This window comes from Glycine soja, chromosome 9 (assembly GCF_004193775.1).
Source record: "Glycine soja cultivar W05 chromosome 9, ASM419377v2, whole genome shotgun sequence".
Taxonomy (NCBI): Eukaryota; Viridiplantae; Streptophyta; class Magnoliopsida; order Fabales; family Fabaceae; genus Glycine; species Glycine soja.
Window position 1 is genome coordinate 36,670,040 of NC_041010.1, and position 14,142 is coordinate 36,684,181.

Below are 14,142 nucleotides of genomic sequence, written 5' to 3' on the forward strand. Positions count from 1 at the left end.
AATCATATTTTGTTCATTTGTTTTAGTAAATTTGGTTGCAACATATCTGATTGTAGCAAATTTAGTTACAACAAAGTTTAATTTGTGTAAAATAATTGTAATTCAAACTATTGTAGTAATTCTTGTTGAAGAATATTTTGTTTTAATTTGTATTAGTCTATTTTAAAATATTATGTTGGTGGTATTAAATGAATCAATTTTACTACTTTCAAACATTTGATTTGATAATAGTGTTAATTGTATTAGATATTTGGATGAATCATGATATAAAATAATATTTCAAAGAAAAAAAATCCAATTTAAATGAATAACTCATTAGCCGAACCGAACCAAACCGTTCATGAATGGGTTAGGTTCAGCTGGGTTTAAAAAAAAAAGTAAAAATTAAACCGAATCAAACCAATCAAATTTGATTTAATTGAATCATGAATTTAATCAAAATCGACCCGAAGCGGCCCATGAGCACCTCTAATTCTACTATTCATTATCCTTTCTTTTTTACTTATCTTTTACCATTGAAAAGTCATATAACAAAAAATTATTAAATGAAAAAGAATTAAAGAAACATCTAAACTTATTCGGTTCGAATATTCTACTACTTTATTTGTCACTCTCAATCAACACATGTACTCTATATACTTATATAATTACTTCGTTTTCATTTCTCTAGAATAAAAGCTTCACAATTCATAATTTTGCTTTATAAGACTTTTAGTTAAGTTGTTTTTTTTTTTTTTTATCTTTTTCTAGATTAAATTTTTTATATTAAACACTATAAATCATTTATATTTTTTGGATCTTACCACAGGTATCTTCCACTAATAGTAATCTTGTTCAAACTGAATAAAACTATGTCATATATATATATATATATTATTTGAAGTAATTTTTTTATTGTTCCTAAACATACGATTCAATACAAATTTTGATTAACGATTCAAAAATTAGTTTGATAAGCCACGATTCAAATCTCGATTAGATAACCTTACTTTAGAGTCCCCTTTTAGGTACTCATCCCTATCCAACAAGGAACAACTTGTAACGAGGGAGCAAGAATCCTAAAGTTAAGTTGACTCGTTGAGAACAGTCATAAATTTACATATTGGAACCAGCTTGTTTGTAACTCAAGCCTGAGAAGATCTCGTGCTAGTTCATTGGCAATGCTCCCCCAAGTCTCATGGAGTCATGTCTATTGCATCAACCTCCTTTCCAAGTTGATATTTTTCACTATAACTTAAACAATCACTGCTTTGGAAAACCATAGCCTGATAAGGGGCATTGCAACATCGCTCCACATTGTCCAAACAAAACTCAGATGCATCATGTATGAATGATTCACAGTAAAGCGGTAGACAAGCAGGGAGGGGGGAGAAAATTAATTCAATTAGAGAGCATGAGTTTTTAGTTACAATTACAAGTTGTAGATTGACAGTTACCTAGGAATCACAACAAAATTATTGACCTGGATTTTACTATGCGCATCAATAAGCAGTTTGATTAAAAGGGGAAAAATTGGGCAAATTGTGCTAGTATGTTCACCAGTAATACATCTTCATCCTGCCTATTACCTGACTGCCAGACCTTGAAACCTCGAGGAAAGTAGCCAGCATCACTCCAACGTTTTAGAGAAATCAAGGAAAATGGTCCTTGTACATTTCCCGTTGGATCTCTGTAATGCCACATCAAGGTATCCAACTGCACAGCAGGAACCAGTTTTGTAGTACTTTGTTTTTTATTTTCTTCATCTTCATCATCATCACTTAGCTCTATAACTTGAATCTGAGATGACTGTATTTGTTTGTTGGGCAGTGCTTGAGAGATTTTCGCTTCATGCGATTCAGCTGGCTTAGACGTGCCATTATTATATGCAAAACTTATTTGTTGCTCTGGCGGCTGCTGAACAGGTAAGCCATCACTTAGCTCTATAACATCGAGCTGCGATTGCAGCATCTGTTTGTTGGGCAGTGCTTGAGAGATCTTCACTTCATGCAATTCGGATGGCTTAGACATGTCATTCTTATATGTGAAGTTTGTTTGTTGCTCTGGAGGCTGTTGGACAGATAAGTCATCACTTAGCTCTATAAACTCAAGCTGATATGGCCGTATCTGTTTGTTGGGCAGTGCTTGAGAGATCTTCTCTTCCTGTGATTTGGCTGGCTTAGATGGTCCATTCTTATATGCAAAATCTGTTTGTTGCTCTGGTGACTGTTGGACAGGTAAACCATCACTTAGCCTTATAGCTCGAATCTGAGATGACCACATCTGTTTGTCAGGCAGTGCTTGAGAGATTTTAGCTTCATGTGAATTGGCTGGCTTAGACATGTCATTCTTATATGTGAAGTTTGTTTGTTGCTCTGGAGGCTGTTGGACAGATAAGTCATCACTTAGCTCTATAAACTCAAGCTGAGCTGGCCGTATCTGTTTGTTGGGCAGTGCTTGAGAGATCTTTTCTTCCTGTGATTCGGCTGGCTTAGATGTTCCATTCTTATATGCAAAATCTGTTTGTTGCTCTGGTGACTGTTGGACAGGTAAGCCATCACTTAGCCTTATAGCTCGAATCTGAGATGACCACATCTGTTTGTCAGGCAGTGCTTGAGAGATTTTCGCTTCATGTGAATTGGCTGGCTTAGACATGTCATTCTTATATGCAATGTCTGTTTGTTGCTCTGGCGGCTGTCGGACTGATAAGCCATTGCTTAGCCTTATAACCTGAATCTGAGGCGACCACATCTGCTTGTCGGGAAGTGCTTGTGAATCACCGGGCTTAGACATGTCATTCTTATATGCAAAGACTGTATGTTGCTCTGGTGGCAGTTGGACAGATAAGCCATGGGACTGGTGCTCTGCCAAAAGATGCCAAGAAAATCAAAGAATGACATTAGCATGGACTTAGATGAGTAGGTTGGTATCCATTAAGAGATACAATATTTTAAATTACACAGGGAGAGAGATGCTGGGCAAAAGATAGGTATTACCAATGAAGAATCATGGAAAAAGAAGAATGTTTATAACAAACCTATGGTGTCTCGAGAAATGCAATTCAACATAGTGCTATTATTTGTCATATCCAAAAGAGGAACTTCTGGTGCTCTGTGGAGAATGGGAATTGACTTTGGTGAATTGCTTTGTTGTTTTACAAGATCAGCAATATCCAATTTTGAATTTGCAACTTCATTTGGGACCTCGGTCACTGAAGATGATTTTGTATATGTAGCCTGCCAGAACTCCTGTAAATTGTTTTCTACGTTTTTATCTAGAACATCTGGTGTTGTAGATTCTGATTCTTGCTCATCTGCAATAACTTGAGGAAATTCACGTAATAACCGTTCCTGCTCATCAGGACTCTGAAGCTTCTCCCTTCTTCGTAGGTACTCATCCAGTGTACTTCCAATTGATTAAGGAATCTTTTTTTCATAGAAAACCTTTCTTACAGTTTTTGACTTAAAAAGAATCAGTTAACAGAGCATTATACACATGATGAGACAGAATTTTAAAGCACAATGTTCATCACCGCAATTGATTGCTTTCTAATTCAGGAGTATAAGTACTACTTTACTGAAAAAAGAATAAGTGAAAGTCATATACAAGGGATTGTAATGTAGTCAGTCTGCATGACTTTAAGGTGGTATGTAGTTATTAAACAGCAGATAAGTCTGCATGCTGCATTAAAGAGAAACACAGAGGCTGCCCCCACTCTTCTCCCATGCCACCTGGGCATAACTCAGGCGGTTGGGGGTTAGGAGAGAAATTGAGTAAATATCCTACTTATGCGATGTGGTTCAAAAGAGAAATATGCTTCACCCTAAAAGTAAAACTATCCTACAATGACACTGAAAGAATTGCTGCAATTCACCAAAACAAAAGAAAGAATTGATGCAGGAAACATTAGACAAATTAAAGAATTATGCAACTGTCAGATGAAACACAGACTGAACAAGAATTGATTTGATGGCTCAAATCAATTAGGTGACCAACTCATACAAATTGAGTATAGGCCTAACTCAACCCCAAAAGTCAGCTCATGGGTGAAAGTTGCCCCCCATTTATATACACGATTCATACATCTATCTTTAGTCAATGCAAGACTTGGCGTGTAGATAATATGGTAGGTGGCTCAATATTGAATCTAGGATAGGCTTTGATACCACCTTAGGATTTGGGTTTGAGCCTAACTCAACCCAAAAACTAGTTTATAAGGTAAAGGTTGCCTATTCAGACACTGTTTCTGGTTAATGTGACTTGGATTTTTCCTAATACCAACAATAGTCAAAAAAGATTGTTTGTCCTGAAAAAAAATGATGGGAACAGATTTTTTATTATTATTTATTTATTAGTTGAATAAGCAAATCAGTAATAGTATAAGCAAAAATAAATAAAATTAGAAATCTATACAATCAAGGATCATGAAGTTGTTATTAGTTACTATATATATAGATTGCCATAAACAGCCAATGGTTTTATTTATGACAAATAGTACAGTTAAATGAGTTAATAATGTATGAAGTATCCATTAGAGAACAAATTTAATTGTATAGCAAGAGTGGTGTCATGTGCTAACTAGGTTGTTGCCATCTTCTGATGCAAAAATGGATGGGGAGACATTACCACAATATAGAAAATTCGTCAATCTAACAAATATCAGAAAAGGATATTCTCTGCGCCAACCCTTTTCATTAGCTCGATCAATAAGATTTTGTAGCAGAATAAATTCTCTTGCAAGCCACTAAAACAAAATCATCACATAAAAAGAAAGCAGGAATTAGGAAAGTTAGGCGAAAAATAAAGCCAAGATATCAAAAGGGTAAAAATAAATTCTTATTTGAAACAAGCATGTACAGTGCATGTATAGTTTTAATGTGCACACAAAACAAACATGACAAGTATACACATGCGCATGCATGTATGTAAGAATTGATATTTGACATACAAGATAAGTATCAATAAGTATGAGAGAATATATCTAAGGTACAGCTAGCATGTATAAACACGATAAATAGTATCTAAGAGGTGTCAAATGCATAAACACAAAAGTGTTCTTTATTCCCAAGAGTACCTTATAGAGGTGATAGAATGTGACACTGAATGACAAATTCTATTTATGAAGTGTCAGTGATTCAGTGCGGGTAATTGATTAATGAAAAGAATGCATGCAAATGAAATTATTATCAATGTTGATCTAATTTGCAATGGAGCATGGTTAGCCATGAGCATTGCATAGTACTGAAAATAGAAATCCGTAAAAGAAGTATCAAAAAGGCAGGCTGCTATAGAACTGAATTTTGGCTTTTCCTGGTGCATAAACATGTTACAACAAAAATCATCAGCATATGTACAGACACCAACACATGGAGTAAAAAGTGGGACTGCCCATGAAATGACTCCAGCTGCCTTCTTATAGTATACAACAGTAGCCAAGTCTTTTCCCATTAGGTCTGTGTTTACTTCAGCTTATTTTGAAGTTCACTTATTTATCCCAGCTTTCAAAGAGAGCTTTTGAAGAAAAAGCAATTATTTGCATAAAATAATCTATTAACAAACATAGACTAGGTGACATTGGTTACAGGAAGAAATAGGACATTCTGTTGCTCTTTTTCATCCTTCTTAAATAGATGCTTCACACACTCAATTATGAGTTATGATTTTGTTTTGTGAGACTTGTGGTCAAGCTATTTTGTCAATTTATTGGTATAAAATGTTATATTGCAAACTACATTATTTATCATTTATATGATATAGTTCAAGCTGTTTTTCATTGTGTCCTCCCTTAATCGTACAATTTGATTATATTCACAATTCAAAAAATAGCTTGACAAATTATGAGAAAATCATGAACAGAAACATAAATGAAGCAATCAAAACACAAGGTTCAGCTACAGTTCAGTACATACATGCTTAATCATATCCTCATGCAATACTCTAGCTGTCTGCTCCATATCCACCTACCATGTATAAAAGAAAATGTCATATCATTTAGATTCATTAAAGCATCAGACAAAATATCTAGTATCTAGAGTAAAACAGACTTGCATGTATACGGAATACACTGTGCTCTGTATTCCTTTCAGTTCACAATTTATGGAAGTAGATTGTTCTAGTGATGCAGGAATTTCACTATTTTAGAATAATTCACAGCAATAAAAAGAGCTTACAATCATAGGTCTCTTGACCAAGCCATCTTTTACTCTTTGGTGCAAATTCTCACACTCCTCCTGAAACCCAAGTCACATAATCTCAAGCCCAAAAATTTAAAGGCAAGAATAATAATACAGATACGGAAAGCATAAAGTTCTTGAACATGATAATATCATTAATATAGTATAAAGTAGCTGAGGGCGAGCCCTGGTGCAGCGGTAAAGTTGTGCCTTGGTGACTTATTGGTCATGGGTTCGAATCCGGAAACAGCCTCTTTGCATATGCAAGGGTAAGGCTGTGTACAATATCCCTCCCCCATACCTTCGCATAGCGAAGAGCCTCCGGGCAATGGGGTAAGAAGTTTTTTTATAGTATAAAGTAGCTACACAAAGTTGTGATTCTTATGCAAAAGTATGCTATTTATTCGTAAGCACTCAACACTTATTTAAACTATTTTAGCTAGTGAAACAAATTTTTTAAAAAAATGACAAAATTATTATTAGCTTATTAATGTTGAACATAGAAAGTACTTTTTCCAAAGTAGAGCATGGAGTTCGGAATTTGTATGGTAGTTACTTTGTGTTTTGTTTTAGTAAAGAATTTCCAAACCATTTTGCTCCATGCCCTATTTCTCAGACTTCTATTTATCTTCTAAGCTTTGCATTTTCCTACATGACTTGACACTGACTTTTGATTATCGTCTATTATATTTTAGGTTTGTCCTTGAGAGTTGAGACTATCCATAAATAAACCATGTTGTTGCAGGTTAGAATGAAGATGTGGTTTTGTAAAATAGCAGCAGCTAGAGCACATCCCCAGATCCCCAACATTTAGAGCAAGATACTGGCTCTACTAAAACTTAACAAGACTACTTTTATATCAATTTTTTTCTTCTATTTCCCACCCCATCCTTTACTTCTTCACATTTTAGTTTTGCACCAATTGGTACTAGAATAAAACCATGAAGCAGTAGTCAGAAGACAACATACACCGTTATGATGCATAGAACTCCCCCCCCCCCCCCCCCACCCCCCTTCCCACACCCTGGAGTCCCATTTTGCTTTACCGTTCTTTTGGCATTAACTCTATCAAGCATGGTTACAGCCAGATGTTACGCATACATCACATCCACAATTAAACCCCACATTATTAAAAAAATTAGGATACAAAAAAATGGTGTTGGAAGATAATCAGCAGTAAACAATATCAAACCAACCATCAACTTCCAGCTAACATGTGCTTATTTAAAACTGTCAATGAAGTATTGCGGCATTAATTTGATAGAAATTGATCAAGAACAATGATTACACAGACAACTTGACAGTTTTGGCTTACACCAGAGCCAACATTTTTTTTTTCTTTTTTGGGTACATGAAAATTTATGGGGAGGAAAAGTTGCTGCATTCCAAGTTCATGACATAGCCACAAGCCATTTCAAATGGTACTTAAAGTTACAAATGACATGCCAATGGGCCTCATTTAGATAAATTTCTCAACAAACACTTATAGGAGAAAAAAAAATAGGAGGTAAAATGAATCAAATTTCTCCCTTAAGTGAAAATCAACTTATGCACCTAGCTTCTGGACAAATTAGATTAGGGAGCTTCTAAAAAACTAATGGGAGAAGTTTAATTCATTAAACCTCTTTATTTTCTTATCTTATAAATGCTTGTTAAAAAGTTATTCAAACTGGGCTTAAGTAGATAAAATTTGATCCTTCTAGTTGAAGTTAACCCTCATTAACAGAGTCCACAATTTTTGCTAAATAAAGCTAAAACTGAAAGTAGCAAGACATGTTAACTGTACCTCAGAGAAATTATCATCTGAAAGCATTTGAATCCTGATATCTTTAATGAAACCAGAAACTTGAAGGTGAATTTCCCCATTTACTTCAGAACTCTTCTTCGTACCTGGACAGTAGTCCAGAAAAAACAGTACTTCAGCTAATTAGAAGAATTAAATATCATTGCCTAATTTTTCTACATCTGTCATATTCAATTGTCAATTGCATGCCAAATTCATAAACAAATAATAGATTAATACAAAACAATAAGAGAAATAATTTTGGGAAGGAGCCCATAGAAAATTAATTGGGAACCAAATGGAGTAGTTTTTTTGTTCATAGTTATTCATTGTGAATAGTCTAAAGTATTCAACTAGAATGAATCATAACTGGCACGTGACCTATATTAATGATGTCAAAAAGCAGTAAATGATTAAGTACAATTTTTTCCCAGTTATTTAAATCCCACCCAGCTTGAGGTTTATTGGATTAGATTGCTTTGTTCATTGTCTTTCGTTGTGAATAGTCCAAATCATTCAATTAGGACTAACCATGTCTGGCCTTGACCTATCCTAATAATGCCAAAATAGAGTACAAAATAATAAGCACATTGGGATTGGCTTCACTTATGTGAATCCCAACCAGTGTGATGTTATAGGATTAGACAACTTTGTTCATTGTCATCAATGCAAATAGTCCAAAATTTTCAATCCAGACAAATTTGACTGCTTCGCCAGATCATCATATACATGTGACCTAAAAACTAATGATGTAAAAAAAGTAATTAAGTACATTTCAGTTTGCTTTATTGTTTGTAACCTCTGCTTCTAACAAACATAAGTATTCAACTTAAGCAGTTGATGAACGTACCTATTGAAAGTGAAGTGTACATTTAGAGGGAAAAAAGAATTTACTTGAATGCAATGTCATAATCAACGAACAGCAGCCAAATTACCTGTGACTTGCAAAAGCTGGTGTGAGTTTTTCTGAAGGTAATCATTAGGGTCACATCTGATTCTTATGAAGCTTCCAACAACTTTAGTCTCAAAAGTTTCAGGGTCCTTTAAAAGGTCCATAACTAGACTCCTCTTCATATAAACAAGCTTGATGTTGGCAGGAACAATGGCAGCAAAACAGCTCCTTGGTTTTTCAAAAACTGGTTTCTTTGGTTGGCTCTTCCTCTCGGAAGGTGCTGTTCTCGGGGTTTCACAAGCTGTCAAGGCATTCTCATCATCTTCTGAGTCAAAGAAAACGCCATCAGAGGACTCCTCACAGTTCTCCTTAAAGTGTGACTCTAGCAGGTCATTGATTTTCAACCGGCTAATGGTCTTCCTCCCAAACAGCGAATGAAGCCTCTCATCACACTCAATTCGCTTCTTTTTCGTCTTGTGAAAGAGGTTGTGCTGCTTAACATACTCCATTACAATATTTGCAACCTCACTTTGAGCTATCTTGGTGCTCGTATCTCTACCGATGGATTCGAGAAACCAAATAAGGGAAGTTGATCCCCATCCTTGATATTCCTTTTTCTTTGTCCTGTATTTCCTTTTCCTTCTCATGGGGGTCGGAACCGCCTCATTAATTTCCTCCGTCCAGAAAGAACCAGCACGAGGTTCATCACCCATCCTTCCTATCATAAATAACCCTAAATCCAACCCTCCTCCACTAAATGCTCTCAGTCTTTCCACCTTTCAAATTCCCCTATTCCCATGCTCTCTCTGTTGTCAATCCCCAACCAAAAAAATCAAATTAATTAAAAAATGACAAATTGACAGCAGAAAACAATAAAAGAAAAAACAAAGGCATGCATTTCCATTGCTGACGAAAATTGAAAACCTAAAACACAGGGGAGCTCAAAGCACCATGAATAATCAGAAAACATAACAACAAAAACATTAATTAACCAAAGGAAGCACATATTCAGAAGCAAAATGGAATGAAAACCACTAAAAAATCGTCGTCTTCAACGACATAAACAAAAACTAACAATCATGTAATTTGGGAACGGAAAGAAAAAATTGCTGAAAAATTGAGAGAGAGAGAGAGAGAGAGAGAGAGTAGATACCCGCTGAAGAAGGAAGTTGACTGAGAGTGACAGTGTTGTTGAGAAAGTATCGTTCGAAGATTCTAGAAGAAACAGAGATTTGAGAGAGTTATTGCTGATTGGTGCAGAACGCAGTACTGAGCAGTATGTGTGTGTCTCTGGGCAGAGTGAAGAAGCAGCCTTGTGGTTGTTGGCCTTGTTGCTCACTGAAACAGCATAAAACGGTGAAATGTGTGCAATAGGCAGGAATCAAACACAGAAAGCAAAACGGAATGGTCCCACAAAACCAAATAAAATAACTTATTTTCAAGCATATGTATATATATATATATATATATATATATATATATATATATATATATATATATATATATATATATATATATATATATATTTATTTTTTTTTTTTACTTACTTTAGACATGACAATGAGGTGGGTCGGCGACCCGTTTAACTCTTTATTTTCCATTTCTGTGAAGTAATGGCAGGTGTGTTTGGGGTTCTTTTTTCTACAAGGGTGGCGGCACGTTGAGACTAAAACCTAGGATATTGTGTGAGCTTTTAAAACCCCTTTCATCACTAGGTCAATCTTGTGTGGGTTGGAATGCATTTGGGATTGGTTTAAAAGAGGCGAAAATAACATATTTATACCTAATTTCGCTTTTGTTGGATTTTACTAGGTTGAGAATATACGTGTATTTAGAATTATTTTTTTTTACAATAATAACAAGACTTGGATTTTATGTAAGTTATCCAAATCCCCTCATCACTAAGTTGATACGGGTGGATTAGAGTGTATTTGAGATGGGTTTAAGAGAGGTGAAAAAAAATACATCTAACTTTGATTTCGTTAGGTTTTATTAGGTTTGAGAAAAATTATGAGAAACTTATGTTGCCTTTTTAAATATATTTTAATTGTTTATATATTTTAAATAAATTATATATTTGATTATTAATAATATTTTAATTCAAATAACATATAAAGATTAATAAATATCTTAAAAATAAAAAAATTAAAGAATTATGTAATATATGCATTACTTTAATTTTATAATTTAATTATTATAGTAGTAATTGATTTATATTTTTATATTTATTAAAATTAAAAATATGAAATTTAATTTTATTTTTTTTAAATATATCACGAGGTAGTTTTGGAGGATGGAAGTGTAAAAGTGAAAGAGTGAGATAACACACCTTCAAACTCGACCCAAATCCAACTTTAGTAAATCAAAACCTTGATCTCAATCAAAATGAGTTTTTCATTTAAGGTTTGGTTAGTGTTAAATAGATCATTTTTTGTGAAAGACAAGGGTTAAGGCTTGAAAAGAACTTTATTTAAATTCCACGAGGGAAGTGAACTCAAGATATATTAGCTAAAATATAGCCCGACTTAAAAAAGAAAGAGCAATATTAAAGACATGACCACAAGTGTCGATACTAAGACCATGCTTACACAATAGGTCCGCTACTTGGTTTGCCTCACTATATATGTGTGCTTATAGGAATACACTCCCGTTTTGTGTTCAAAGTCTTTCACCCTCCTCGAGTTGGAATGCTACATGACTCTATAAACATCCATGCTAAAGTAAATCAATGGATGTTTTAGAATCAGATTCAACCTCCCTGCCATTGCACCATTATAGTTAAGTTTTAACTTCCCTGAACATTGTGGAAACCATGAATTACTTGATCATTGTGGAAATTTTCAGCAATAAAAACTGCCATTTAGAGATACCTTCTACAATGTCCTTTGCATGCATCCTTTCGTTTGAGAAGATATACTCATTACAATACTTCCAAATAAAAGATAAAGTGACTCCAAAGAAAATGTTCCTATAATTGGAATCTTGATCCCAACATGATTTAATAATTGGAATCGAAACTGTCTTAGAATGGTGTCATTCTAAGACATTTTTTATAGAACTGTCGTGGAAAGTCTTGACTTTCAACAACGTTGACTTCAAAAATGGTTCAAAACCGTCATTGAATGTGCTTTTTCTAGTAGTGTGAGTTATTTAAAAGCCACCTTCTACAATCATGATTATAGAACAAATCATTTAGAGAATTGCCAAAAATAAGGGAATATACTTGCCTTGCTATAATGCAGTCCCTTAGACAATGCAAAACTGTCTCTACATTTGAATTGCACTAGACACAAACATTTGATTGCAACATACAACTTCTATAGTGACAATCATTTGTAAGGAGGTCATTATGTGCAACTTTCACTACTAGAAAAGTGGCATTTAGCGACCGAAACCAGTGACCGAAATAGTTGTGTCGCAATTAGCGACCGTAGTAGCCACTGAAATGCTTTTGTCGTAGCTTGCCACTGAAGTTGTGACCGAAATTTTTTTTTCTTCAGTAATTTACATCAGCAGCCAATTTAGCGACCGAAATGAAGTGTTGCAAAAAATTTCAGTGACTATTTCGATCGCGAAATATCTATAAATCAAAACTAATTTAGCAATCGAACTAGCGACCGAAGTGGACTTAGATATAGCGACCGAAAGAATTCAGTCGCTAGTTTATGATGATAGTGACCGAAAATGTATTCGGTCGCTATATAACAATTTTGACGTCTGCAACTGAATTTATTATTTTCTAAAATATTTATGAAACTAAATTTTTAATTTATTTTAACTCATAATAAATATAAAATATATTTAAATACGTTTTATAGTTCAAAAGTATTGAAATTAATATGAGTAATATTTTTAAATTAGCAAACAAATATATATAATATTTTGTAAATCATAATAAATATATAATGTTTTTTATTATACTATGATAATTTTTAATATAATTAAAATTTTAAAATTTACTTTATTTGATTAATATAAATAAATCATGCTTATCATTAGTCTTTAATTTGTGCTTTGTACAAAATAATTATTTATTTATATATTTATTTGAATATTATAATAAATCAATACCCTTTTATATCATGAAAATATGTAATAATAATCAAATTTTGTAAAATTAAGTATTTTAAACTCTGAGTTTCCTTATACTTCAAAATTTACTATTTGAATTGCTGATTCTAATTGTTGATTGTTAAATGTTATATATATATATATTCAAAATTCACTATATGAGTTGTTGATTTTAATAGTTAATCGCTAAATCTTAAACATTGACTATACTAGAAAGTTGATCAACATTTTCTTAAAAAATAAAATTTTAAAAATGTTTAAGAAAAAACTAGAACCATGATCCTTAAAATGAAATAAACATGACTTGTTTACCATTACACCAAAGTGTTCATTTGAATATATAGTGGTAAATAAAGTATTAATATAAGTTTTATGCAAAAATATTTGAAAATTCAATTTTATTCTTTTTTTAATTTATTATATTTTTATAATCTTATATAATATATTTTAAAATATAAATTAAATTACTCATTTGTTTTCTATAATTTTATCATTTGTACCTTTTAATATTTGTAGTTTTAAAGTGATTTTTTTAGTTCTTATGATTTACATTTTAATCATCGTATAATTTCTGTAGTTTGAAAGTGATTTTTTTAGTTTTTATCATTTGCATTTTAATTCTCTTTTAGTAATTATAGTTTGAAATTTGTCTTTTTAGTCCCTATATTTTATATTTTAATTATCTTTTAGTTCTTATAATCAAAGTATGACTAATATTATCAATTACAATTAACTACAAAAATATTAAAAGGTATTCGTAACTAACTTATGGTAAGATAATTTGTAATAAAAAATAGTTAATAATTTATAACTAATTTGTAGATAATTATTTTTATATATTTTTGTAGTAAGAACTAAAAGATAATTAAAATATAAATTATAGGGACTAAAAAAATCACTTTCAAACTATAGAGATTAAAAGAGAATTAAAATACAAACTATAAGGATTAAAAAGATCACTTTTAAACTATAGGGACTTAAAAAATCACTTCTAAACTATAAGGACTAAAATGTACAAATTGTGAAACTATATGAACCAAATAAGTAATTTAACCTAAAATATAATATATAAGATTAAATTATATTTTCACACTAATTAGAATATGTATGTTTATATAAGTTTCATTTTTATTTTATATATCATATTTATCTTCTCAAATAATGTTTGTGATTAAGTGACAATATTTTTTTAATCTAAATTAAGACATTCATGTTATTTATTGTAATATAGATAAAAAAAATAC

At 32.5% G+C, this 14,142-nt stretch overlaps 1 protein-coding gene across 1 annotated transcript; it reads right to left on the reverse strand.

Moving 5' to 3' along the window:
- Positions 1–1,345: 1,345 nt before the first annotated feature.
- LOC114368665 (uncharacterized protein At5g08430-like) lies at positions 1,346–10,392 on the reverse strand. The gene is made up of 9 exons (XM_028325887.1): positions 10,375–10,392; positions 9,981–10,165; positions 8,871–9,633; positions 7,939–8,042; positions 6,150–6,209; positions 5,889–5,939; positions 4,653–4,723; positions 3,017–3,381; positions 1,346–2,843 (listed from the first exon to the last, which is right to left on the reverse strand). The coding sequence occupies exons 3-9, from the start codon at positions 9,550–9,552 to the stop codon at positions 1,498–1,500; spliced, it is 2,679 nt and encodes an 892-aa protein (XP_028181688.1). The 5' UTR covers positions 9,553–9,633; positions 9,981–10,165; positions 10,375–10,392; the 3' UTR covers positions 1,346–1,497.
- Between the last annotated feature and the right edge of the window lie 3,750 nt (positions 10,393–14,142).

What these genes read in the sequence shown, in the direction of transcription:
- LOC114368665 (XM_028325887.1), bottom strand. Translation starts at nt 9,552, where the DNA reads ATGATAGGAAGGATGGGTGATGAACCTCGTGCTGGTTCTTTCTGGACG. An exon ending in CCAGCTTTTGCAAGTCACAG is followed by an intron (nt 8,043 to 8,870) that starts GTAATTTGGCTG and finishes ACTACTGTCCAG; the next exon opens with GTACGAAGAAGAGTTCTGAA. An exon ending in CATTTCTCGAGACACCATAG is followed by an intron (nt 2,844 to 3,016) that starts GTTTGTTATAAA and finishes ATCTTTTGGCAG; the next exon opens with AGCACCAGTCCCATGGCTTA.